We start from the raw sequence: 24,301 nt of genomic DNA, 5'->3' as shown, positions 1-24,301 counted from the left end.
CCAAGCTGCTAGACAACTGCCTTCAAGGTCATTGATTTCGAGTTTCGCGACTGCAAGCAATTGCATTGCAGACATTCGCTACAGAGCCCACGGAGAAGAATGGATTCTACTGTAGACAGCAAGGCAGTGGAAGACTTCCTCAAGTTTGAACTTATAATTCGAGTAAATGAACATTATATACACACACACGGAGAACGGCGGCATAGGATGAAGAAAAACCCCGAAATCGCGACACAACAACCACAATGCATGTCTGGTAGAATCCCCCAACGAGGCAGCCCGGGGAAGGAGAGAATCAGGTAAACAACGAAAACAAAACCGAGCATCTCGTCTATCAGACACCGCAGAATTTTTGCCATGCCATGTTCAACCATGGCGACGGTGTGGTGGTTTTTTTTTTTTTCTTAATTTAAAAAAAAAAAAATTTGATTTCTTCCTTGTGTTGAGGAAATTCCGGGTTCGATCAGTCCCAATTGCTTTTGGTGAACCGGCCAAGAAAACGCCATGGATATCAGTGGGAAAAAATAAACGACGGCCAATAGGGACAGGCATCCAGGGCGGTGCGGTTAGGATGCCAGTTTGCCTAGCGTGCTTTAATCGCGGTAGTTGACAGCGAAGTCGACGTTACGCTTGCGCATAACTTCCTTGCGGTCCTTCTCCTTGGCTGTGAGGATAGTTAGTAATTGAGTTTTGAAGTGGTATGTTGGAATCACGAGTTTTCTTACCTTCGTCGTAGACCAGGAACTCGTGCAGACCATGGCCGGCAGGGACCATGGGCAAGACGGGAACCTTGCGATCGGTGATGACCTCCAGAAGGGCAGGGCCATCTTGCTCGATGAGCCACTTCAGCTTGGACTCAAGGTCAGAGGTCTTGGAGACGCGCTCAGCAGCGACGCGCATAGCGCGGGCTAGAGGAACGAAGTCAGGGTTCTGCTGGTGAGTGTGGGAGTAGCGGTCCTCGTAAAATAGGTTCTGCCATTGCGTGACCATGCCCTGCTCCTCGTTGTTAAGCAGGAGAACCTTGACACCGATACCGAACTGAGCAGCGGTGGAGAGCTCAGTCAGGGTCATGTTGAAAGAAGCATCACCATCGATATCGATGACCAGGCAGTCGGGGCGAGCGACCTTGGCACCGATAGCGGAGGGCAGACCGTAACCCATCGTACCAAGACCACCGGAGGTGATCATGGTACGGGGCTGGCGCCAGCGGAAGTGCTGAGCGGCCCACATTTGGTGCTGACCAACACCGGTGGTGATGATGGTCTTTTCCTTAATGTCGGCGGTCAAGTTGCTGAGGGTCTCAATTACGGCCTGGGGCTTGATGGGGCCGTCGGCGGACTGGCGTTCGTACAGAGATAGGGGGAAAACGAGCCTTCCAGTCGTTGATCTGTTCGAACCACTCAGTGCGCTCGGGAACGGCGTTGACCTGAGGCAAAAGAAGGCGAAGGTTATCGGCGCAGTCACCCTCAACAGCCTCGGTGGCCTCGACGACCTTGTTGATGTTCTTGGGCATGATCTCGAAGTGAACGATACCACCACGGCCCTCAGAGGCAGCTAGCTTAGCCTGGGGGGCGAACTTGGGGATGCTACCAGTGACACGATCGTCAAAACGGGCACCAACGGCGATGATCAGATCGGCCTCCTGCATGGCCATGTTAGCGTAGGCAGAGCCGTGCATACCGAGCATGTGCAGAGACTTGGGGTCCAGCTCGTCGAATCCACCAAGACCCTGGAGGGTAGTAGTGACAGGAATCTGGACCTTGTCCGCAAGCTCCTTCAGGACCTGAGGGCCATCGGGGCGGGCAAGAAGACCCTGACCAACGTAGAGGACGGGCTTCTTAGCGACGTTGACCAGGCGGGCGACGCGAGCAACGGTGGAGTCAAGAGACTTCTTGCTCAGCTCACGGGCAGCCATGGTGGCAGCACTGGGGAGAGAAGGAATGGTGCTTTGCATGGGGATCGGGTTGCGGAGAATGCTGGCGGTAACATCCTTGGGGAGGTCAACCAGGACGGGACCGGGACGGCCGCTAGTAGCGATCTCGAAAGCCTCCTGGATACGGCGGGGCAGCTCTGCAACGGACTTGACCATGACGTTCCACTTGGTACAGGCGCGAGAGATACCAATAACATCAGCCTCCTGGAAGGCATCGGTTCCAATAGCGCTGGTAACGACCTGACCACAGAAGACAACCATAGGGGTGCCATCAGACATGGCATCCTGCATGGGGGTAATTGTGTTGGTAGCACCGGGACCGGAAGTGACGAGAACAACACCGGGCTTGCCAGAAGCACGGGCATAGCCCTGGGCCATGTGACCGGCGCCCTGCTCGTGCTTGGGGAGAATGAAGTCGAAGTGTTTTGAGTTATAGATGGCATCGAAGACGGGAAGAATGGCACCACCAGGGTAGCCGACTGTGATAGCAAGGTGAGTCAATTGGATCCATTGGTATGCAAAAGCAGGGAATATATGATGACTTACAGACGTGCTTAACGTCCAGGCGAAGCATCATCTCGTGGAAGATTTCACCACCGCTCATGCCAACCATACTGTGTTACATTAGCCTCCCGGGTCCATTGAAGTGGTCCGCAATTTATTTCGTGCTGTGGCCTATCGAGACCAGGATGGGTGAATCGAGAGACACCTACGAGTCATCGAGCTCAGGGAGCTGGCGGGTTTGCAGAGGAGAGACCTCATTGCGGTGAGGTTCTTGGTTGAAGGCCGGGCTGGGAGCAGGCCGAGAGCCCCTAAGTCAATGGTGTCAGTAAAGCTAGAGTGATTAAAACACCAACCATCCGACTTACGAGGTGGCGGTCGCCGTGCTTTGGGACCGTTTCTGAGGAGAAGAGCGGTGGGGCGACGCAGCCGAGGCCACGAACGAGGTCGAGAAAGACCGACGGGCAGAGATCAGCTGCCTCTGGAGGTGAATGGAGCGCCAGGCGCTATTTGAAGGTCTGAGAGGCATCATCATGACCAACGACAGCCCAGGGAGTGAGTAGAGAGGTACCGCGAGGGTAGAGAAATGATAATTGCCCTTGCCGTGAATCTTCCTGGGGACGAAAATCGCCTTAAACCAAAACCGACCGCTCTGACTCAAATTTCGGTCTTTCTGATTGGTCCGCGTTGCCTCCGCGCTCCGACCTCGGCGAGTCACGTGTGTCAGTTATCGTGTCACGTGACATGATCCGATGCAGTGCAGTATACAGCACCGTCGTAGCAGTAGCAGTAGCAGGTAACAACCGTTTGGGAAGGAGGTTCCGTAGCCAGCAGCATGGTGATCGAGCTTGTACATAATAGAGTAAGAGTACGAGTACTTGTACCAGTGGATCTACAATACCCTGGTTGGTTAACCGGGTCATCCATTGCCCGCCTCTGCCGATCGTGTTTAGCCGACATGACGGGTATTCTGTCCATAATTTCTTTTCCCGAGTGCGATGTGGATTGTCATCCCGATTTCTACGGAAAGCCGGGCGGGGCGAGCTATTCGGCCCGGTCTACAGACTGTGCAACTGCAACTGCAACTGCAACCTGCATTTCAAGATCCGAGTATACCAGATCTTGCCAGATCTTATACCTTCCAGCAGTACGAGCAACCTTGGAAGTATTGGGTCAAACTTGAAATATATCAGCTTCCCTTGTGAGATGGAGTACGCTGTGTACATATAGTACGCTAAGTATGGCATCCATGACATAGCATCACCAATTTGAACGCCACTTACATCTCCTGGCAACAATACTCCGTAGACAATGGACAATGGACAAAGGCCCCTGCGTCCCCGCAAGGTCGACTGGAAAGGGACACCGGGGGATGAAACCTTCCCCACCAAAGGTATTTTTCCGGGGACTTTCTTCGCGGGGCTTGGCTGCCATCATCGTTCCGTTTTGGGTTATAACCCCCCGCCATTTTTTCTGGAGGACTCTTAGTACTAGTACCACCACCACTACCACCTTTGCTTTCCCTCTCTCTCAACTTCTTTGCTTTCTTTTCTTTTCTTTTCTTTCCTTCTTACGGATCCCCCAAAAAGAAGAATCTTTACCCCGCCATGTCTTCCCCGGAACTGGTCCCACAAACCGAGTCCATCGCCGAGGTTTATGCCACTGACGATGCCTCCGTCAACTCGGTTGCGCCGGAGCACCAGCAGCGCTGGTCTGCTCTCATTCAGCAATTCTACAAGCAATATAACCACCGTCCCGATTTTGTCGCTCGCAGCCCTGGTCGTGTGAACATCATCGGCGAGCACATTGACTATTCTCTCTACGATGTCCTACCTACCGCCGTCAGTGTTGACGTGATTATGGCCGTCAAGGTCACCCCCGCTGCCGCCTCCGGCACCACCATCAAGATTGCCAATGTGAACCCGGAAAAATTCCCCACGCGCGAATTCTCCGTACCCCACGATTCCGACATCGAGATCGACCCCAAGAAGCATGAATGGATTAACTACTTCAAGGCCGGCCTGCTTGGCTCCTTGAAGTTCCTGCGCAAAGAAAAACCCGATGGCACACTCGTCCCCGCCAGCATGGAGATCCTGGTCGACGGAAACGTTCCCCCCGGTGGTGGCATTTCCAGCAGTGCTGCTTTCGTCTGTGCCTCTGCGCTGGCCGTCATGAAGGCCAATAATCACAATGTCTCCAAGCAGGATCTATTGGATCTGGCTGTTGTTTCGGAGCGCGCAGTCGGTGTGTACTCTGGCGGGTAAGTATATCTCTATTTCGACCCCCCCCCCCCCTCCTCCTCCACAAGACAAAAAAAATGCCGACCAAATGAACTTCTACAGAATGGATCAAGCTGCCTCCATCTTTTCCAAGCGCGGATACCTCCTCTACACCCAGTTCTACCCCGCCTTCAAGGCCGAGCATGTTCCCATTCCCACTGCCGCCGACGAAATCACCTTCCTCATGGCCCAGAGCTTCGTCACGTCCAACAAGGCCGACACTGCTCCCTGCCACTACAACCTGCGTGTGGCAGAGTGCACCCTCGCTGCCGTGATCCTGGCCAAGAACTTCGACCTCACCCTCCCCAAGGACAACAGCTCGCTTGGCTACAGTTTGCGCAACTTCCAAAACCAACTAATGACCAAGGAAGGCCGTCTGGGCGATCCTCTCGAGTACCAGATTGACTCCGTTATCCAGGCCACCCAGGACCTCTTTACCAAGGAGGAGGGCTACACACGCGAGGAGATGGCCCAGCTCCTCGGCACCACAGTCCCGGAGCTGGAGTCCAAGTTCCTCTCCGCATTCCCTGTCCAAGCTGATCGTTTCAAGCTGCGCCAGCGTGCTCTGCACTGCTTCAAGGAGGCGCGCCGGGTATTAGATTTTAAGGCTTGTCTTGCCAATGCGTCCAAGCTGGATGAGAAGCGCATTAAGTACCTGGGTCAGCTTCTGAACGAGTCGCAGCAGTCTTGCTTCGCTTCATACGAATGCAGTGCTCCCGAGGTGGATGATATCTGTGCTATCGCGCGACGTGCGGGCACATGGGGTAGTCGTTTGACTGGTGCTGGCTGGGGTGGTTGCACCGTACACATGTTGCCCCAGGGCAAGGTTGAGGCAGTGACGACTGCCCTGCGCAACGAGTACTACCTGAAGAAGTTCCCCGATATCAGCCCCGAGAAGCTGGAACAGGCTATGGTTATCAGCAAGCCTTCCAATGGCTCATTTGTGTATGTCTTCTCCACCCCCTCCACCCCCGGAGGTGGCTCATTATTTTGAATCCAAGACTAATGGTGGGTTTGTTTCAGGATTGCCGGCGCTGCTATTGATGGAGTTGCTCTTTGAATTGCATAAGATATTTCCAGCCTACTTTCGTTGGTCTGCAGATTATAGAAAATCTAAAATTATTTCAAGCCCAGATCCTTCCGTGGTGCCCTGTTGCACGCTTCGTGAATTACTTGACAGTAAATTTCCAGGTGTTGACAATTATATTCGAGTTATGCAAGCTCCGATATCGCATACAAGTCAATGTGCCTGCGCATACCTCGGGCCGGACATTGAAGTGCCAAGAAGAGTGCACCGTTCTGCCGTTGACCCTGCAAGGGGGTACTGCAAGGTACGCTTGGAAAGCTTCGGTGCTTTGAGACGTTGCGGCGGTCGAGACTTCAAAATTGCCAAGTACCGCAGTTTGGTAACGTGCTGCGCTTTCAGAGACGCGGCGCTTGTTTGCTGCATAATGCAGCGCTGCTGGGGAAGGATTTGCTGATCACAATATGAGAATCAGGTCTTCTGTTTAGAAGCAGCCTTCCCGAAAAAGTCGCTCATCTTCTTCATGCCGGTCGTGTTGACCTTCTTCAGATCTCGAATGCCACGAGATTCCATAGCCTTGGCCTTTTTATCTTCATCATCCTTCTTGCGTTTTTTCTCCGCGCGAGACTCCACCTCCTCGTCGTCCAGACCGCGCTTGCGACTGAAGTCGGTCAGTGTACGCGACGCAAGGGCTTCAGCGCGGAGCGCAGCAATTTCCTTGATGCGATCTGTCAGGGGCTTGAAATCCAGAGGGCTCTCCGGGGATGCAAGCATCTCATCGATTCGAGAGCAAAGGGAGGCTGGCAGATAGGAATCTTTCATGAACGTCAAAGCAGTGGAGACTCGTTGCAAGTGAACGATCTTGTCTGAGGTAGAGTTGTCCGTGGGTGGCTGAGGAGCTGGTGTAGATTCGCTTGCTGGCGTTGACACGGACGGCGTCGTAGACGTGGCCGCTGTTGACGGAGAGTCCTGTCCCTCCTCTGACTTGGAGCTTGCATCTCCATTGGAAGGTACTTGACCGGTGAGGGCATCCTCTCGCTTGACCGACATGAGTGGCGGGGCCAATGGCTGGCGAACGAAGCGCTCTTCCAAACTGGCAGGTAGCCCTTGAGTCGCCAATCGATCTGCCTTTGCGACCAGTTCATTGAGCAGCTTTGCTTCGTTGAAGCGCAGCATCTTCTCATCCCCAGCCTCCACGGTATCACAAATCGCTTGCGCGCGTGCTAAAAGGGTGTTGCGGAAGGTGTCATCGTAGAGAACATTGCGGAGATGCTGTGGTAGGTCGTCGTTTGAATCGATGATATCGTCCAGTGGTTGGAATAGCGATTGGCCCGATTTAGAGGTGGCATTGAAGAGGGCAATTAAGAAGAAGATAGAGTCAATTGGAGTTGCCACCAAGAGTTCGGCCTTCTTCGCAATTGAAGCTGTCTGGGTGTCGGTCTCTTCGTCTGGTGACGCGGTTGTCGTTTGACGCGTGCGAGGAGTGAACAAAATGCTGCGAGGCGATATAGTAGGCGAGGCGACCACGGTAAACTCGTAGATACCGCGCTCCGGACAGAAGAAGTAACGGGTGAGCTCGCCCGACTGGGGATTGGGAAGGGAGAGCAAGCGCGCATTAGCACTGGTTGAGGATGGAAGGATGAAAGTCTTGCTAGGCTTTTCAACAGTGGTTAATTTCTTCTTCTGCTCGACCTCAGGCATCTCTTCAATCGCCTTTGCAGGCGCAGATGCTCTTGTGCGAGGCATTTTGGGGGAGGATATAGTGTGGAGAAGGAGGGAGAGAGGTGAAGGTGTGTACGGAGTAATATGTAACTTGAAGTGGAAGGTGCCGCGGGCAGACGCGCCCCGACGCGCGCGGATCGGGATCGGATCATGTGCGGCCAATGCCATGCAGGATCCCTCACATTCGTAAAGTCGCCCTTCTTGCCAATCCTTGTTGATTCAGAACTGAGCCTTTCAGGGTTTTCCACACCCCTACGGACTGCCAGAGCTGAATATTTACAACTGGCTTTCGCAACCTATATCTCCAATTTGTGCGCGTGGCCGTTGAAGCGGCAAGACCAGCGGGGAATGACGCTCCGTGGTGATCGCTTCCTATAAAGATACCCGAATCTCGACATAAAAGTGAGTCTTTTTCGACAACTGGAGAGGCAGAATGGTCTGCTAACTGGCCTCTTTTTCTTTTCTTCAGTGGTTGACAGCGCGTGGCCGCCCAAGTCGCCCCGCGACGCCCTCCTCAGCTCGCCTGGGGGCCGAAGGAAGTACCAGGACATGCGCCGAGAACTTCAACCATCTCCCTTGAAACGCTCCAACACCACTCCTAATTTCCGATCAAAAGCTAGTCAAGTCTTGGATGAAGGCGAAGACGAAGATGGAGAGGAAGGAGAGGAAGAAGACGAGGAGACTCTCCAATTGCGACTGGCCGAAATCCAGGCTCGTCTCAAGCTAAAGCAACTGCAGAAGAGCCGAGGCCGATCCGATAGTGCGACTTCTTATATCGAAGAGGGAGAGTAGAGACGCACTCGGCCAGCCTCTGCACTTGCGTCATCTTCACGGACCATCTCCCATTTTTCCGAGCTGAGAAGCCCACAAAGTAAACCGCAGAAAGCACGCACCGATGAAGTTCAGGTTCCGGTGTCGCCTCAGAAGCGAGAAGCCCCCGCGCCAGAGCCTTGGTCTCCGCGAAGGTACCAGATGGGCATTGACAAAGGCTGGAAGGCAAACGATGTGTCGCTTAAGCGACCTCCGCGGCCAACGAGCCAACTCGGAACAAGAAGTGGCGCAATGTCCCGTCCTGGCGATGTTTACTCGCCCAGGCCACAGACGTCGCCCGGGGGTGGAGGGATAAACAGAATAAAAAGTTTCAGTGAGCGCATGGCGGAAGGTCGAGCCACGGAGAAGTCTCGCCTAGAGCGAGCAGAGAGAGCAGAGAGAATCCAGGCAAATCGAAGCTCAGCATTCCAGCTGAATGAAGCTGAGATTGAAGCATTCAAGACCGCAGCTGCAAATGAAATGCCACCGCCTGCACAATCTACTCATCGGCAACCGGAAGTGCAACATTTTAGCCGCGAGGAAATCATGCAGTCTCTGGCGAAACCCGGAGGTGTAAAACGAAGCCAAACAACTCCTAATCTGAAAGATCCCCCCCGGCTCGAACAAGAAGCCAACTAACGTGCGCCATCATTTTACTCAATCAGGAAGGACTTCGCCATACAAAGATTCCTGCCAAGATGAACACGCCGCTGGAGAAGCTACCAATCAACCAGACTCTTCTAAATTCGAATCTTACTCCGGCATGCACCTGACAAACCGCATCCTACCTCATTCTTTCTTGAGCCGCAACTTGAGTGACAAAAAGGTTCTTCGTATACCCGATCTACTAAAGGTGGTCAAGGCACCATCCTTCGAGCTCCCCGAGGAGATTGATACGGACTTTGTCGTGTTTGGGATACTTGCATCGAAGTCTGATCCGAGGCAGATCAAGACCCCAGCAAACAGCACCAAGAAGGAGGTAGACCCCTACGACGAGGGACGCAATAATACCGATAAATATCTGGTCTTGACCCTGACCGATCTGAAATGGACTATCGATGTCTTTCTTTTTGAAACCGCGTACACTCGCTACTACAAAATGTCAGAGGGAACACTCGTTGCGATTCTGAACCCTACGATAATGCCTCCACCAAAGCATAAGTTGGATACAAACCGATTCAGTTTGTCTTTGAATTCTTCAGACGATAAAATTTTGGAGATTGGCTATGCTCGGGACATTGGCTACTGCAAGGCCGTACGGAAGGATGGCAAGAATTGCCAATCCTGGCTGGATGCGCGGAAAACTGAATTTTGTGAATTTCACGTTGACATTCAAGTGCGGCGCACTCAGGGCAAGCGCATGGGAGTCAACTCCAACACGGGTTATGGCCCCGGTGGTCGATCTGGCTCACGGATCATAGACGCGGCGGATAATTGCAGTGGTCCGAACCCTACGAGCTATCGAAGATCTTCGACGGTTCGAGATCCTGGCTCCAAGAAAGACTCGAAAAACCCTGGCGCCCAGTATGATGGAGAATCTCAGTCACTCTATTACGTGGCGCCGGCTGCCAATCGCGGTAATCGCACATCATACCATCATGGCGCTGCGAACGGATCGGCGGCAGCCCTGATTGACGCTCATGACGACCCATTCCTTGCTTCGGGCATGATAGGGCGCGGCCAGGAGAGCAAGGAACAACGAATGCGGCGACGCTTGGCCACTCAGAAGCGTGAACTTGACATCACACGCAGGCTTGTCACAACTCGTGCTGGCCCTGGTGCAGATTATCTTCGAACCCGAACTGGTAACGAGACTTCTCAAAAAGGCGAGACGCCAAGCACACCAAAGTCTCAACCCACAGATCATGGTTTCAACCTTTCTACCCTGGGCATGGCAAAGAATGTTCGGTTGAGCCCCCAGAAGCGTGCTCATGGCAAACCACATGGAAGCGGCGTCAAAAAAACTCGGTTCATCACATCAAAGGGGATTAGAGAGGCTGGGCGGGAAAGCTTAGGAGCTGGAGCTGAGGCAGCCCAGGGAGGAAGACGGGTTTTGTCAGATGATGACGATGATGAACTGGATATCATTTGATACCGGAGAAAGCTGTGCAATAAGGGAAGCCTGTATTCTATCCACTCTGTCCTACTCTAATGCGTCACGAAATAAAAGAGGCTCTTTCGTCCCATGCGGTATTCTGAATAAAGGGCGGACCCGTAGAACAATGCTTTTTGAAGACCATTTACCTCTTCTCGTAGTTCCTGATAGTTCGCCCCTCTAGTTCCCATTCCATGATTCGCAACTTTGGTTGATATCGATGGATCCGTTCATCTGGCCAACCCCTCCAATGCAATATGCTTTTGGTCAGAATATAATTCATGCGTCTAGTTTTCTCGGGCGATGTGAATGGACCGCTTGAGCCTCTTGAGGCTTTCTATGAGCGGCCATCGGAGCCGGGCCAGTCAAATAATCCGACTTTGGGCAAATAGGGTATTCCAAAATCGGTGGAAAGAAATGGTTTCAGGAACCGTATTTCGAAGTCAATTGGGGGGGGGGGGGGCATGAGTACTAGTATCGACTCGATGACGAGTGCGAGCGATGGCTTGCTACAAGATACCACGACAACCGTTGAACCACGGCTTCAATCTCACATTATGACATTCCAAGGTTGGAGACCATGTCCAAATAAGCTAAGAAATGAGTCACACTAGGCCCTATATGCATTTACGTGCAAAGGGGATGATACGAAGAAAGCGAAAGGAACAAGTACTACTCTTGCAGTATTGTGTAAGACCATCATGAGAGGGTTCATTTAAATCGGAATAGTAGTCACTTCAACCAGTCTGTTATATGTGGAAGCATCTCCTTCAACAAGGACGATAAGACCAATATGAACAGAGCAGCGATAAAGTAACCACAGAAAGAGTGACAAAAAAAAGAACCACTATGAGCCCAAACGCCTCACACCCTGCCATCCCAGAAAGTCCCAGAAGCACATGATACCTGGTATCCCATTTTCCCACGCCACAACGCACGCGCTGGAGAAACAAAAAAAAGAGAAGCGCACATGAGTCATTATGGATAGGAGCAAATCGAATCGCAAAGTAGGACCGAAGGAAAAGGAGTATGAAAGCCAAGCAAAAAATAAAATAAAACAAAACCATGAGTATCTGCAGCAATTCGCTGTGCTGTAATAATGGTTGCAATCCATGCTCCAGAGTGAGAAAGGTAAAATGCAGTCACTCGGGGTGGCAGAGGAAGAATGCAGTGAATAGAAGAATAAGAAGACACCGCTCAGTCAATGCATCATCATATGTTGGATATGCTGGCTTTCTGAAACAGAAGATCATGTGAACTTAATCAACGACGAAGACACTTAAGCGGACTGAGACTCGGCGGCCGCGCGAGTGCTTCGAGTCTTCTTAGGAGCAGGAGCTTCCGGGCTGCCAGAGCGCAGTTCACGCTTCGTAGGAGAGGTACCCTGAGACACAGTCTCATCGGGCGTGGGCTTCTGGCGTAGCCAATGATCGAATGGGCTAGCACGCTTGCGCTTGTTGTCAGAGATCAGGGCTGTGGCCGTTGGCGTCACATCAAGCTCGCCACCGTAGCGAGCAGCCGAACGAAGGTTGCGGTTACCGCCGGGAGCTCGAGGAAACTCTGGAGACTGGGGAGTGTAGGGAGACTTGGACCCCTTGTGTATAACCTCAACCTCAGCATGGCACTCATCGTCCGTGGCTTCTTCCTCGATCGGAATTTGGGGAGCTGCCTGGGGCTTTGGTGCAGCCTCAGCAAAGAGGCGACGAGGTCGGATAGAAGAGCGTGTTAGAGACTTCACACCGCTAAGATCGGCGTCTTGCAGCAGATCAGGACGGGCGGCGAACAATCCCAAGTCGTCGCCCTCATCAGAGGATTCTCCAAACTTGTTGAAGACCTTTTTACCTCGACTGGGAGAGAGGTCTTGTTAGTGAACGTACTTTCCAAAATGATTCCATGAAATGATAACTCACAAGATCATTGTCATACCACCAGCACGGGCGATCGCATCATCCTCGGTAAATTCATTATCATCACAGCTGTGAAGTCTGTTAGCGTTGGGTGCAATTAAAAATGGGGATAATTTGCGACAAACTCACTCGGTGAGATCATCGCGACCATGCTGATCGTGTTCATCGTATTGCTTATACCGCACATTTCCATCGTTAGGCTTGTCCTGTTTGCGAGCACGCTTTCCAGTCTTGGGTGCTTCGACAGAACCAGAGGACACGGTCTCTTCGATCTTCGCATTAAATGGAGTTTCCATATCGGTAACTGGCTTAGGAATCTTGTCACGGGAATCTGTGTATATTTGGATTGTCTTCGAAGCTGGAGCTTCAAAGCTCTCCAGCGACAAGGGAGTGGACTTCTTGGGGCGTGCCGATGATTGCGTTGGGAACAATGTCCGAGAGGCAGATGAAATATCAGAAGAAGAAAGTTTCCGTTTGGAGGGAGTTTTTGCAGGAGTGGGTAAAGCTTGATTCACTGTTGGGCGAGATCGGGGGTTGGGCGAGTGAGAGGTGCGGGAGGAGAGGTCGTAATCGTCAAAAGCAATAGACGGGACCGAGGCACCCGTACGTTTCCGAGTATATGATTTGGAACTTTTGCCTGGAGCAGAAAGCATCTCATCCCCATCAACTTCTAACGTCTGACACTTCCGCACAGCTTGCTTCGACCGGGCCTTATTAGGAGAGCTAGGGCACACAGGTTCTGAAGTCTTATCGGCAACTCTTGATGTCCGCTGGTTGGCAATTCTGGCTGAACACCTGGTAGGATATGGCTCATATTGATCATAACCAGAGCCATGACGAGGCGCGGCCGGAGTACGCAGAGATGACGGCGAGGGCGGGGGAGGAGTTGCAGCCATGTTGAACAAAGGAATTTGACGGACGACCAAAGACGTTTTTTGCGCCAAATTCACACCTTTTACAGTGGTTTTTTGACAAGGGGTCGGACCAAGAGTGACACGGGGATCGGGGTTTGCGTTGGGATGAACTGGAACAATGGTGGGACGCTGTTCGAGGAATCTTTCGAGATTGATGATGAGTCGGACGATAATTCAAGAACGAAGGGAATCGAGTACTTGACACAAGCGACACAAAATTTCAATGCGAAGACACGGGTGAGAGAGTTGCAGAGGGGATTCGTGAAAAGAAGGGATGAAGTCCATTCAAGGGCGCGGCATGTTTTGGCGCCCAGAACGAGGTGGCTGGTCACGAGGCGGTGAAGAAGCTACCGCCTCATTTCATTCGCCCCGCCCCGCGATTCTACACCTACTGGAGCACTACTCTTCTTGTACGGAATACTCTATTTTGGATTCACTGCAGAATTTCCGTGGGTCCTACCAACGTTCTCCCCTCCCATTCGTCTGTTGGTTTCAGGGGAACCTTTGGGGACCAAGGTCGGGCCGACATTGCCTTTCTGTTTGTTGATTTTGTTTGCCAATCCTCGACTTCGCCAACCAGAACCTACTCCCCCCACCACAAATTTGACATTTTATTATGGCCGTCCGATCTACCGCCGAGGAAATGGAGAGGCTTCAGCTTTCCGATGAAGATACCGAGGACCTCTGGGATTCTCCTTCTAAAAGGCAAACACGCCAGACCTTCAAACAACGATCCTCTGAAGAGCACATTGCCCCCGAACCTCGGCCAATCCAGGATAACAGCGACAATGCGTTTGATCGCGAAGAAGCCCGTGAAGCCGCTCTTCACCACGAGCTCCAAAGTGTGCGAAACATCAACGAGGTTCTTGAAGGGTTGCTTGGGAGTATTGATCGGGCCAAAGGAAATATGGAGGTATGTCCAACCTTTCCGATCGATCATAGAAATATCTATCTAACCTTTTTCAAGACTGTGTCAAAAACAGTCACCTCCGCCTCAACTCTCCTCAACACATGGACCCGGATCCTGTCGCAGACCGAACACAACCAACGGCTGATTTTGAACCCCAATTGGCAGGGTGCAACACAAGACGTGGCCGATATAGAGAATGAGGCTATTGAAAAACAGCAAGCGGCAGAACGACGGGAACGGGCACTCCAGGAACAACGTGAGGCAGCAGCACGTCGGGCAGAGGAGGAAGAACGAAGACGCGTCTTGAACCCCAAAGCCGGCCGGGGAGCCAGTCGAGGAACTGTGCGAAGTACCGGCCTCGGCAGAACCCCGAGCGTGAGCACCTCTCGAACGGGCGCCACGCGTGGCACATCAACAGCGAATGCAGGGACTCGCCGGCCCCTCAGTGGGATTGCTAGAGGCAGTGGGATCGCCCGTGGTAGGGGGAAGCCATGATAAAAACAATGTTGTTTTTAATGTACCATACCTTATGCCATTTCATGAACATACAAACTCAATAAATATGATACCCACACCCGAGCATCGAAGTCAATTAACTCTTGAATCTGTACTTAGTAGTTGGTAGTGGTCCCACGGGGTGGTATCCTATGGCCTAAGGCATTGATTGGGTGGACGCGAACACGCGCCGATAGCGATAAGGAGCTTTATCCCCCGGCCGCTGCGACCTTAGTGGTGACCTCGAGTTTCCCCAGCTTCACTTCTGCTCTACCTTCACACAATGAATTTCGCTCCTTACCAGGACGAATCACCAGAGCTCGAAAGGGCCCTGTCCCCGCCAAACCTAGAGAGTCGCGTCAAATCCCCTAACCTCCGCTCACCCCGGGCATCTGCCGACTTACCTTCGCCGGGTCATTTCGCAGGAGGTGGACATGGCAACACTGGCTTTGGTCGGGATATTGAGGGCGGTCATGTGAGCCTAGGTGCATTTGAGACCAGCCTGCCGGTTCGCATGGATGTGGAAGCTATGCTGGCATATCTACTTCTGCCTCCAGCCGGAGGAGTCTTTCTGCTCTTGGCCGAGCACAAGAGTGATTACGTTCGGTAAGGAATCTCAATTTCGCAACAATGAAATCCGATGGTGGATCTAACATTAACCACAGATTCCATGCGTGGCAATCTAGTATGCTCTTCAGTGCTATTTTCGTGAGTCTAAACGACTTTTTTCCATTCCATGGACTGTATCTAACATACCACCAGGTCATCCATCTCATCTTCGCCTGGTCTTCCTTCCTCTCCTGGACCCTCTTCATAATCGATATCCTACTTATTGGGTTTCTCAGCATGCGCGCTTATCGTGATGGTAAGTCCAGCCCCTTGTGCCCGTCTCTGGTATAACTTACACTAACACTGCCTCAGTCGACACATTAGATCACTTCGAGGTTCCTTTCATCGGTCGTATGGCTAACTCCTTCGTGGACAACGAATGATCCGATTCCGAGGCGACCGTTACTGCGTTTAAACGGCTCAACAAGCTTTACGTGTACTTGAAATTTCATGGCCGGCAGACGCGTGTTTTTGCTCCATATACCCTTGTCTGTCAGTGCTTTCAGCTTTTCAGAGTATGGCATTTTCAGCCTACGTCTTTCTTTTGTGGATATATACTTTTAACGTATCAGTTCCTAGGCCACAGGCGGGGCCTTGGTACGGCTCTCCTTTAGTGACATATGTACTGGCATTCCAGATCCCTTCCATCACTGCATGGCGTCGCTTTCCTGGCACGCAACAGGAGTGGTGCGATAATTCAGCTCCGTAGTAGTGTTATAACTCCACCAAAAGTCAAGAGACTGTGGGTATGACGAAGGGATCTTGCAAGTAGACTTGTAGTCTAAAAGATTCTTCGAGACAATCGAGGTGTAATCTTCCAGAGTGCAGGAATAGCCAGGGCCAGATGTGCACTTTCTAAATGGAAATACGGCCTCGTTGAGGACCAAGCGAACGAATGACCCTGCCTTTGATAGCGCAGTGGCGTTGCAGCTAAGACGTTCGATCGTGAATCGACCACCCCGAGGAACGATGTCGCCAGTGGAGTAGGGGTTACCAAATGGAACCCGGCCCAATGGGAGGTCCTCGTCTGGAACCAGGACACCTAGAGCGGCGAGGATCGGTGTGATGTTTGTGTCATGGGTACTAGATTTGTGGTTAATCGCGATATTCTGAGCCCAGAACGTGGGTAGCATACAAGTTGAGGTAGAGAGGGGCTGCCTTCTCGGGGCCTTCATTAAGAAGGGTCAAACTAGCGTTGGCATAGACAGAGCCGACAGCCGCCATATTCTTATCACCAGGTCTGCATAGATACTACATAGATATGGATTTTCCTGGTATGAGCATTGTGTAGAGCAAACTTACCCATCGCAGTAGTAATAGTTCATGTCTTCGACGTAGCCGAAGCTCACCCACTCGTCCTGGGTGAATACATTGATGCATTCTGAAAAGGCAGGGACATTGAGCTCAAAGGAAGCCATAGCTGTTTATAGTATGTGTTAGTCTATTAGAGCTAAATCACATATAAAAAGAAATGGGGCAGACACTCACACATCAGGTAGTACACATCAGATTCGTTGAGACTGAGACCAGGGTTTTGAGAATTCAAGCGTGCCGCTGCAACTTTGAACTGCGGCATGGGATTGGTCAAGTTATCGCAAGTGGTATCATCATTGTCGGTATCACAAGAAGGGGTCAGGCTGTTGGCTCCCATGCTCTCCGACTCGGAGATAATATTGAGAGCGGCGTTTGTCGAATAGTTGTACCCAAAGAAGCCTTCACCGAATTTGCGAGCGCTGGAAATAACGCGTCTATATCCACTGCTCCAAAATGGTACGACGGAATCTTCATCCAGCAAGTGGCCGTATCGATCACGGTACTCCGTGCCGTGGGTGTAGGCATCTAGAAGACCTGCGTAGGGCCCGCTGAAGGTCTCGGCGTTGTAGTAGCACTTGTTGGGAACGTAGTAGGACCAGTCATTGAAAAAGGCGAGATCATCCTTGAACTCTTCAACGCCAGAGCTTTGCAATTTTGCCAATGTCTTTTCGATGCCCCCGCCGAGTGCTGGTGACGGGTACCTCTCTCCATGTCGCCTAATCATGATCACTTGGTCGACGGCACAGCTTTCCGGTGGGTCGCGTGAAATACCGAATGACCTTCTCTCTGAATAAGGCCCATTTCCACCATAGTGCTTTAGAATGCTATATCCATCGCGAAACTCCTGAGAAAACTTCTTCTCAAAGGGAGACTTGGTCACGGGGTCACCGTATGATAGAGCCGTCACTCCGGCAGTGAGGCCCAAGGCACACACAATTACAGAGACTAGATGGTAATCCATTTCCCCTTCAAAGTTGTATCAACAAATATTGAGAGATGATTTCAGGTTCTTGCTTCGGAGCTAGCAAGGAGTAACAGGCGTGGGAATTTCGAAATACTTATAGTGCGTCTAGATCGAAAACACACCCCAAACACTGTCTACTAAAATAGATGCTATGACAATTTAAGACTAGGCCAGGCAGCTAAACAGGCATTTTTCGCAGAAATGTCCTAAATGCCTTCGTACGCTTCTTCCTAGCAGCCCACGTGCTGAACATTCGAAAAGGGTATTCGTAGGGCTGGCCTCCATCTAACCTGTCGGCAGTATACTCGGGTTCGATCAAGAATTATCAAGGGCTCCGCATCGAAACAAGGCATATTCTACAATAGAATGGGGCGAGAAGGCGGCGTGCAGCGCCCACTTGCTTCGACTGGACCGGTCTGGGCCTACGCTAGTCTGGAGGTGGGTCTCGAATCGATATCTCAAGCTTTTTAGCTCCACGCTTGGTATCCCGCCCCTTGAACGGTTAAGCAGAGAACTACCCCGGTTTCGTACGACCATGCCGAGTAGCTGATGTAATCTCGCTTAAGCTGCAAAGGCTCTCGTGTATACGGAGTGGTATGGATCATTTCGGAGCAAGCATGGCGTAACGAGGCCATCCCAATATAGTAACCAACAAATCCGTCTGCGATGAAAGTTGGATATAGTGGACCCCGGTGGGAAAAGCTGTATCTTGCGCCAGTGCCGAAGTTATGATATATTTGATCTTTTGAAGTCGTCCATGATCTGCAAAATAGGTATACACGAAAAAGAAGAAGTGTCAAGAAACAAGGGAATAGCCGGGCACTATGCAATGAGAACTAGTACTAGCTCCGTTTCACTGCTATGTAGATCATGATACCCTCCATCCGATTAGGAGTCATTATTGTATGTATATTTAAGCGGTTTATTCACACCTCAATGACAATACGAGAGTCCGTATATAGAAATTCAGAAATGATCTTGACTCAGGTAGTCAAATGAGAAGCCAATGAAGTACTAGTGCCCTGCAATCAAACAGCGGCCGCAACGGGTAGGACTAGTTGCGACACCCCACCAGCAATAGCCAAAGTGTGCCGCTGGGGGACTGTCTTATCACTGTACACGCGATTTTCCGCAGTCCCAAGACTTCTTGCATACATTGGGAAAAAGCCCCCAGCAATAATCAGTCTCACACGTGTACCAACCCGAAATCGATGAGCACATTCTTGCAACTCTAACTTCAGTGGCTGCGACATATCGCGCGCTGGATCAAGCGCTCGATATACCTCAGCGATGTTGTGGGAAACATCGTCGGTGTCAACCTCACTGAGTCGCACCCACAGGTCTACGAAGGGTGGATCGCTTTCGTGCATCAGATGGACGAAGGGGCAGCCCATGATCTCAAGATCTTCTGTCATAGGCTCGCTAGTAAATGCGAGAACGTCCGTTCTGTCTGCATATGCACTATCGTTGACTCTTCCACCTCCAGACATCTGGTTGCCGCCAATGCTGGGAGTAGGGTCCAACGGGTCGAAGACGAAAGACGAGGGTCTGGCGTCCTGCGTTGGTAGAGTCAATCCAACGCCACCTTGTGCTTGTAAGTAGAAAGCGATAGGCTGGCTCGGTGGAGGCCAGTTTGACAGTGAACGCCATTCCTCAGAGCCGGTGACAAACACCCGAGCTTGGGAGTGATTGTATTTTCCAGTTTTTGCTAGATGCTCAGCGAGGAAGTCCATTATCTCTGGCAGAGAATGGAGTCCAGAGCCTTGGACATGGGTCCATGGACCGACAACGAGGTTGACATTCACTCCTCGGTCATGCAGCTTTTGGAACTGGTGTATTGTCTGCCTCGTGAAAGTGTCGTACCAACCGCTCACTAACAAGATAGGAATATTTGCACGTTCAAGCGAAACATGATGCCTTCGCGATGCCCAGTAGCTACTCTCAACATCAGGATGCTTAAGATATTCGAATAGCCATGGAGCCCTATCACCGAAGTATTTCTGTAAACTTTCTTCCAGTGGTAGACCCTCTACGGCCTTTTCGAGTTCTACGGGCCGCAAAAAGCTCAGCCCCGGTAAATGTGACAGACGCGAAAGAAAATTCCCTTTTTCATCGTCTGGTCGTGACATCATGTCGCTCCAGGAGGCACGGTCTAGGCGAAATGATCCAGTGTCCCACGCGTGCGAGGCCTGATCATGAGGCCCAACGGGGATGACAGCAGCGACGCAATCCTCAGGCGGGTCATGCAAAAGCGCCCATTGACTATAGCCAAGGTATGAGGGACCGAGAGTTGCAAAAGAGCCGGGATACCAGGATTGCTGACGCATCCAAGTGACGATGTCCTGACTGTCAGACTGCTCGTTGCTTCCCGGGTCGAACGTCCCGCCGGAGCCATAAGTACCGCGTGTGCTAACGAATATAGCTTGATAACCTCGAGCCGCGAAAACACGGGCATTGATGAAGGATATACCTGCTCCCCTACCATAGCAACACTGGATCATGATCAAACCGGCGGGGCTCTGTTTGTCGGGCAACTCTGGTGAGTAGAAGTCGGCTTCCAGGTTGATGCCATCTCGCATGGGAATCCGAACGGCTTGTATCGTGTAGCTGCACAATTCAGAGCTGACGCCCAGGTAGCGTGCCCCAAGATAGTCCAAAATTGCGTTCGCATAGCTTCGCTTCACAGGTTGTCCTGCCATCCTGGCTGGGGTTGGACGGGTATCGAAAGACGCAACAGGAGCTGCGCGGGGTATTGGGTGAAATTGAAGACCCAAAATGATCACAGATGGCCTATATTCGCCAGTATTGTCTGTGGTATTTTGTTATTGTTTTGTTCCGGTGCCACGTGTTGATTCAGGACATGAAGGTATAATCAGCGGGGAATTCATCCATGACGTTGCTGAGACGCAGGGGCCTCCAATTACATGGGGGGGCCTGACGATCGACCGGGTCTCGGCCCGCCCGTCCACTACGAGTACAACTATGGAACTACAGCCTTCTAGTACGGCCGGAAATCGACAATCACAGAGAAAGATTTGGAAATCAGAATATAGCTGTGGCATTTACTGCAGCCCAAGGGATTTTCAGAAGGAAATGGCCATGAATTAAGGTAGGAAAAGAAAAGCATGTAGCATATCCAGCGGCCGTGGAGGACACAGCCCAAGATCATTCCTCATACAATTTGACTCGACAGATCTCGTGGAAGAAAAAAAACGCATCCTGCAAATACACAAAATGCCCAATGGGCCAAAGACGCTCAAACCCCGAGGCTTCCCAAGCAAGATCCAGAAAAGAAAGAAAGACGAGAAAATATTCGCAGGCACGACGTGAGGAAGTATTTGACAAGGCGGCCAGACGAAATAGCAAAAGAAGGATGCGCAAATAAGGCATCGAATAATAAGAAACAGACGATGTGGAAGCTAAATAAGAGATCGTGAATGTGCAAAAAATTGACTCGGAAGAAGGCATGGTATCTACGTGAGAGCGTAAGCAAAAACACAAGAAAAGTGCCCCGTCAGGACGAGAGATTGTGAGGGTCGTGGCGGTTCATGAGTGGCGAAAATTTCCAGATCTAGATGATCTGGAGGTAGTTGCTCGGCACCAAGCCAGGGTGTCCGCGAGCATTGGTGACTTCTGCTTCCCACCAGCCATCATCTTGGAGGCGAATAACAGCCAAGACATCCCCTTTAGTAAATCCAAGCTCTTCAGGAATGGCGGCACTATAGGTGTACATTGAGCGAGCTGCAAGGGCGTTAGCTGGTAATTCAAAGGTTTCCTCTACATACAGCTGTGGGAAATGGCTGATGCTTACCAAAGTGTAGAATAGGACGACCATCACGACTGAATTTTCGACCGGGGTCAGCAACGGCAACGGTGCGACTGCGAGATCGACCGACTGGCGGCGGTGCATTGTTATCTCCCCCGTACTGGGACATCGGCCGACCGTCATGACGAGAGCCATAGCTTGATCCACCACCGTACATGTCAACTTGATTAGAAAGCTGCAGCTCCATGCCGCCAGCGCTAGAAGGACGGGTTTGTTGTCTGAAAGCAGGCTGAGGGGAGACTGCACGGTGACTACTAGCAGCCGGGGAAGCGCGCCTAGCGTAGTCGTTTGGCGAGTATGGCGGCTCCTGGGCGCGGCGTGGAATAGGAGACTGGCTGTAGCGGCTGCGCGCGCTACTCGATTGGTATGTGGTTGGGCTTGGAGCTGGGCTGGCTCCGCCACCACCATACCCTGACCGGGTGTCGACGCGTGGAGATACTTGAGGACTGGCGCTGCGTCGCATGGATGGAGCAGGAGACCGTGCACGAGGAACCTCCTGGGGCTTTGCTGTGGGGGGAGCATTGGGGTTATTGCTGCCGCCTCGAAGCATGCTCTGTGTTTGACCAGTATACCTCTGAGTGGTCTTCTGCATCTGCTTAGATGTGAAAGCTGGCTCGGGAGCATCGAGGCGTTTAACCGACGGGTCGTGGTATGCGGGAGGAGCGCCAGAAGAGCTGCCACCGTAGGTAGACGAGGGGGCCGAAGGGGTCGGGGTCGAGATTCCGTGGTATCGATCAGCGGAAACACGGAGAGTAGATTGTTTCCCAGTGGTCTTCAGATCGGCCAAAGCACGCGCGATGGGGTCCGCATCATCCTCACCACCCTTGGCTTTCTGTGCTGACCGGTTGGCTGCATTCTTCTCGGGAGAAGCAACATCGAAAACATTGTTTCCAACATTGAGCTGGAAGTTAGCACGTGGGTCAACAGGCTCAGGGCTCCGGGTGCGGCGCTCTAGCTGAGGTTGAGGCTGAGGCTGAGGTTGAGGTGCCTTTGGTGGGCTGGCCTGCTTAGTAGGGGAGCTCCACGGGCTCCTGGAAGATTGCGATCCGATGGCAGGCCTCTCCTTATCATGACGGCTCTTACGACGGAAGGGGCTGTTGCTAAAGAAGGCAGTCTTCTTTTTCGGTGTAGCTTGCTTGTCTTCTCTTTGGCTTGGCAAAGGTTCGCTGTTTGTCGGCTTAGGTGGTGGCTTTGCGGTGATTGGCTGTTCTACACTCGACATGGAGGTAGGGTTCGATACTTCACTCTGGGAGTCACGGCTGGATGGTCGGTATGCGCTAGCGGCTGAGCTTCGCTCCGAAGGGGGCCCAGTGCGACAGAACATGGTCATACCATCAGTGGGGTAAGCGTTGTGAGGAATGGCATTAATCTCCCCATGCTGATCCGGATCATAGTTCGGCGGGAGTTGTCCACCCCGTCGAAGGTCCAAGGGAGGAGGCTGCTGAGCATCGTCCTGCGCAGAAAGTGGTGCCGGATGACCCATCTGAGCTGCAAGATCCGACTGCGGGTCATGGTGGGACTCAAAGGTCGAAGGCTGAGGAGACGATGTGCGGAATGCCGGGTTCATAGTCCTCTGGAACTGGGCAACTGAGTAGCCCTCACCTTCATCAACTTCAGATCCTGTGTCTGTGTCCTCTTTGCAGAAATTGATAAAGCGTGGCGGGTCCGGAATTTCCTGGCCAGTGCCTTTGTCCTTGATGAAGAAGACGATGTCCTTCTCAACCTCGCAGCCTTCGAGGGAGAGACGGATCTTCTCGCACGAAGCATCGTCGCTAACGCAGACTGTGGACGCAATGTTCGCATAGGTCCAGAGACTGCTCTTAGAGAAATCTAGACGCTCTTCCTCCAGATCTTGGAATTTGTCGCAGGCTGCCTTCCACTCCTTGTTCCAGCGACCGGTCGTCTCCTCAAGTGTCTTAACGGCGGCCTCGTATTCGTTGCTGTTTGATGCAAGTTGAATCTGAGTCTTCTCAAGCTTGGCCTTGTTCTTGCGCTCTTCTTGGCCCATTACCATGTGACCCTGTGCGAGATAGCCCTTAATGCGCAGACAGTCTTGTTCGTAGCGATCCCGTGTCTAAAAAATAAGAAATTGGTCAGGAGACAAAACCATAAGCTGGGCATGGAATACCGACTTTGTTGACAGCCTGTGTCTGTTGGACTTTGGTCTTGTGAAGGCGTTCAATAGTGTTTTGGATGATCTTTCGTCTTTCCTTCAGTCCGCTGGCAAAAGCGGATAGCGGCTCCTCCAGCTCAGTTTTCATCTGACCTGCAATCGCGGAGTGTGCTTTGGCAATCGCTTCCGTTTCTCCCCGTACCACGTCGAGCGAGAGTCGTAGAGAGCCAGTTTCGGATGCCCCTAGCGACTTACGGCACAGCGCTGAAAGTTTCCGGGCATATTCGTCTTCAATCGCGGCTCGTACTATTGAGTGATACCAGTTAGTTGGTCGATCTGTATTTTGTAAATAATCTCTTTCGTACCGCTGTAGAACACTTTCAATTCATCACTAGTCGTTTTCGAGCAGTGCATGCGGTCAAGCATGGGTTGTAAGCCTGCATCATCTTTTCCCCAGAAGTTGTTCGCGACTAAGTTTGAGGATGTTAGTTATCGTATCTTGCGCGGAGGAGTCAAGATGCCTTACAGGACATGGAGACCGTCGGTCCCTCAGCCACCGTCCCAGGCATTGTTTTCGTAGTTGAGCCTCGGCCAGCCTTTGCTCAATTAAGTTGCAGATGATAGTTTGGGCACAAAGGATAGATGGGAACAAAGAAACACGGTATGTAGCAGGAGGAAGACACAAACAGACCCTGCGGTCGCTGAATGTCAAGGTGTAGTCAGAAGCAGCTGCAGCTGGGCATGTTTACTCCGGTGGACGGGCGCGTCACTCGGGGCAACCAGCCATGCAGCCGCCATGACTAAGCCGATCACTGCCCTTATCTGACGCGTCGCTAGGATCTTTAGACTTTTGAGGCAAATGCTACGATTCAAATCAGGTTTGTT

General features: G+C 51.9%; 10 protein-coding genes across 10 annotated transcripts; 4 read left to right on the top strand and 6 right to left on the bottom strand.

The window, feature by feature from the left end:
* Positions 1-593: 593 nt before the first annotated feature.
* Positions 594-2,966, bottom strand: N7481_004338 (acetolactate synthase catalytic subunit; the record flags this gene model as incomplete). The annotated part of the gene is given in 6 exon segments (XM_057263557.1): positions 594-664; positions 726-1,338; positions 1,352-2,412; positions 2,480-2,547; positions 2,647-2,745; positions 2,803-2,966. 6 exon segments carry the CDS (start codon positions 2,964-2,966, stop codon positions 594-596), a joined length of 2,076 nt encoding a protein of 691 aa, XP_057125218.1.
* A 1,075-nt stretch (positions 2,967-4,041) lies between these two features.
* On the top strand, positions 4,042-5,773 carry N7481_004337 (uncharacterized protein; the record flags this gene model as incomplete). The annotated part of the gene is made up of 3 exons (XM_057263556.1): positions 4,042-4,694; positions 4,777-5,658; positions 5,737-5,773. The coding sequence occupies 3 exons, from the start codon at positions 4,042-4,044 to the stop codon at positions 5,771-5,773; spliced, it is 1,572 nt and encodes a 523-aa protein (XP_057125217.1).
* Positions 5,774-6,208: 435 nt separating this feature from the next.
* Positions 6,209-7,483, bottom strand: N7481_004336 (uncharacterized protein; the record flags this gene model as incomplete). Its single annotated transcript, XM_057263555.1, has 1 exon — positions 6,209-7,483. One exon carries the CDS (start codon positions 7,481-7,483, stop codon positions 6,209-6,211), a length of 1,275 nt encoding a protein of 424 aa, XP_057125216.1.
* A 525-nt stretch (positions 7,484-8,008) lies between these two features.
* On the top strand, positions 8,009-8,908 carry N7481_004335 (uncharacterized protein; the record flags this gene model as incomplete). The annotated part of the gene is made up of 2 exons (XM_057263554.1): positions 8,009-8,247; positions 8,320-8,908. 2 exons carry the CDS (start codon positions 8,009-8,011, stop codon positions 8,906-8,908), a joined length of 828 nt encoding a protein of 275 aa, XP_057125215.1.
* Positions 8,909-9,032: 124 nt separating this feature from the next.
* Positions 9,033-10,361, top strand: N7481_004334 (Mcm10/DnaG-type zinc finger protein; the record flags this gene model as incomplete). Its single annotated transcript, XM_057263553.1, has 1 exon — positions 9,033-10,361. The coding sequence occupies one exon, from the start codon at positions 9,033-9,035 to the stop codon at positions 10,359-10,361; it is 1,329 nt and encodes a 442-aa protein (XP_057125214.1).
* Positions 10,362-11,643: 1,282 nt separating this feature from the next.
* N7481_004333 (uncharacterized protein) lies at positions 11,644-13,167 on the bottom strand (the record flags this gene model as incomplete). Its single annotated transcript, XM_057263552.1, has 3 exons — positions 11,644-12,211; positions 12,275-12,340; positions 12,401-13,167. The coding sequence occupies 3 exons, from the start codon at positions 13,165-13,167 to the stop codon at positions 11,644-11,646; spliced, it is 1,401 nt and encodes a 466-aa protein (XP_057125213.1).
* A 634-nt stretch (positions 13,168-13,801) lies between these two features.
* On the top strand, positions 13,802-15,582 carry N7481_004332 (uncharacterized protein; the record flags this gene model as incomplete). The annotated part of the gene is made up of 6 exons (XM_057263551.1): positions 13,802-14,098; positions 14,153-14,573; positions 14,908-15,196; positions 15,256-15,298; positions 15,353-15,455; positions 15,512-15,582. The coding sequence occupies 6 exons, from the start codon at positions 13,802-13,804 to the stop codon at positions 15,580-15,582; spliced, it is 1,224 nt and encodes a 407-aa protein (XP_057125212.1).
* Positions 15,583-15,846: 264 nt separating this feature from the next.
* N7481_004331 (histidine phosphatase family protein) lies at positions 15,847-17,474 on the bottom strand (the record flags this gene model as incomplete). Its single annotated transcript, XM_057263550.1, has 4 exons — positions 15,847-16,282; positions 16,335-16,439; positions 16,502-16,619; positions 16,688-17,474. 4 exons carry the CDS (start codon positions 17,472-17,474, stop codon positions 15,847-15,849), a joined length of 1,446 nt encoding a protein of 481 aa, XP_057125211.1.
* A 1,031-nt stretch (positions 17,475-18,505) lies between these two features.
* On the bottom strand, positions 18,506-20,176 carry N7481_004330 (CocE/NonD family hydrolase; the record flags this gene model as incomplete). Its single annotated transcript, XM_057263549.1, has 1 exon — positions 18,506-20,176. The coding sequence occupies one exon, from the start codon at positions 20,174-20,176 to the stop codon at positions 18,506-18,508; it is 1,671 nt and encodes a 556-aa protein (XP_057125210.1).
* Positions 20,177-21,048: 872 nt separating this feature from the next.
* Positions 21,049-23,985, bottom strand: N7481_004329 (formin-binding protein HOF1; the record flags this gene model as incomplete). Its single annotated transcript, XM_057263548.1, has 5 exons — positions 21,049-21,218; positions 21,289-23,377; positions 23,436-23,722; positions 23,782-23,886; positions 23,943-23,985. 5 exons carry the CDS (start codon positions 23,983-23,985, stop codon positions 21,049-21,051), a joined length of 2,694 nt encoding a protein of 897 aa, XP_057125209.1.
* Between the last annotated feature and the right edge of the window lie 316 nt (positions 23,986-24,301).

Source organism: Penicillium waksmanii (assembly GCF_028829765.1).
Source record: "Penicillium waksmanii strain IBT 27052 chromosome Unknown utg000004l:1.0-5674109.0:1.0-5678898.0, whole genome shotgun sequence".
Taxonomy (NCBI): Eukaryota; Fungi; Ascomycota; class Eurotiomycetes; order Eurotiales; family Aspergillaceae; genus Penicillium; species Penicillium waksmanii.
Note: the sequence above shows the minus strand (reverse complement) of the source record. Positions and strands in the feature narration are given on the sequence as shown.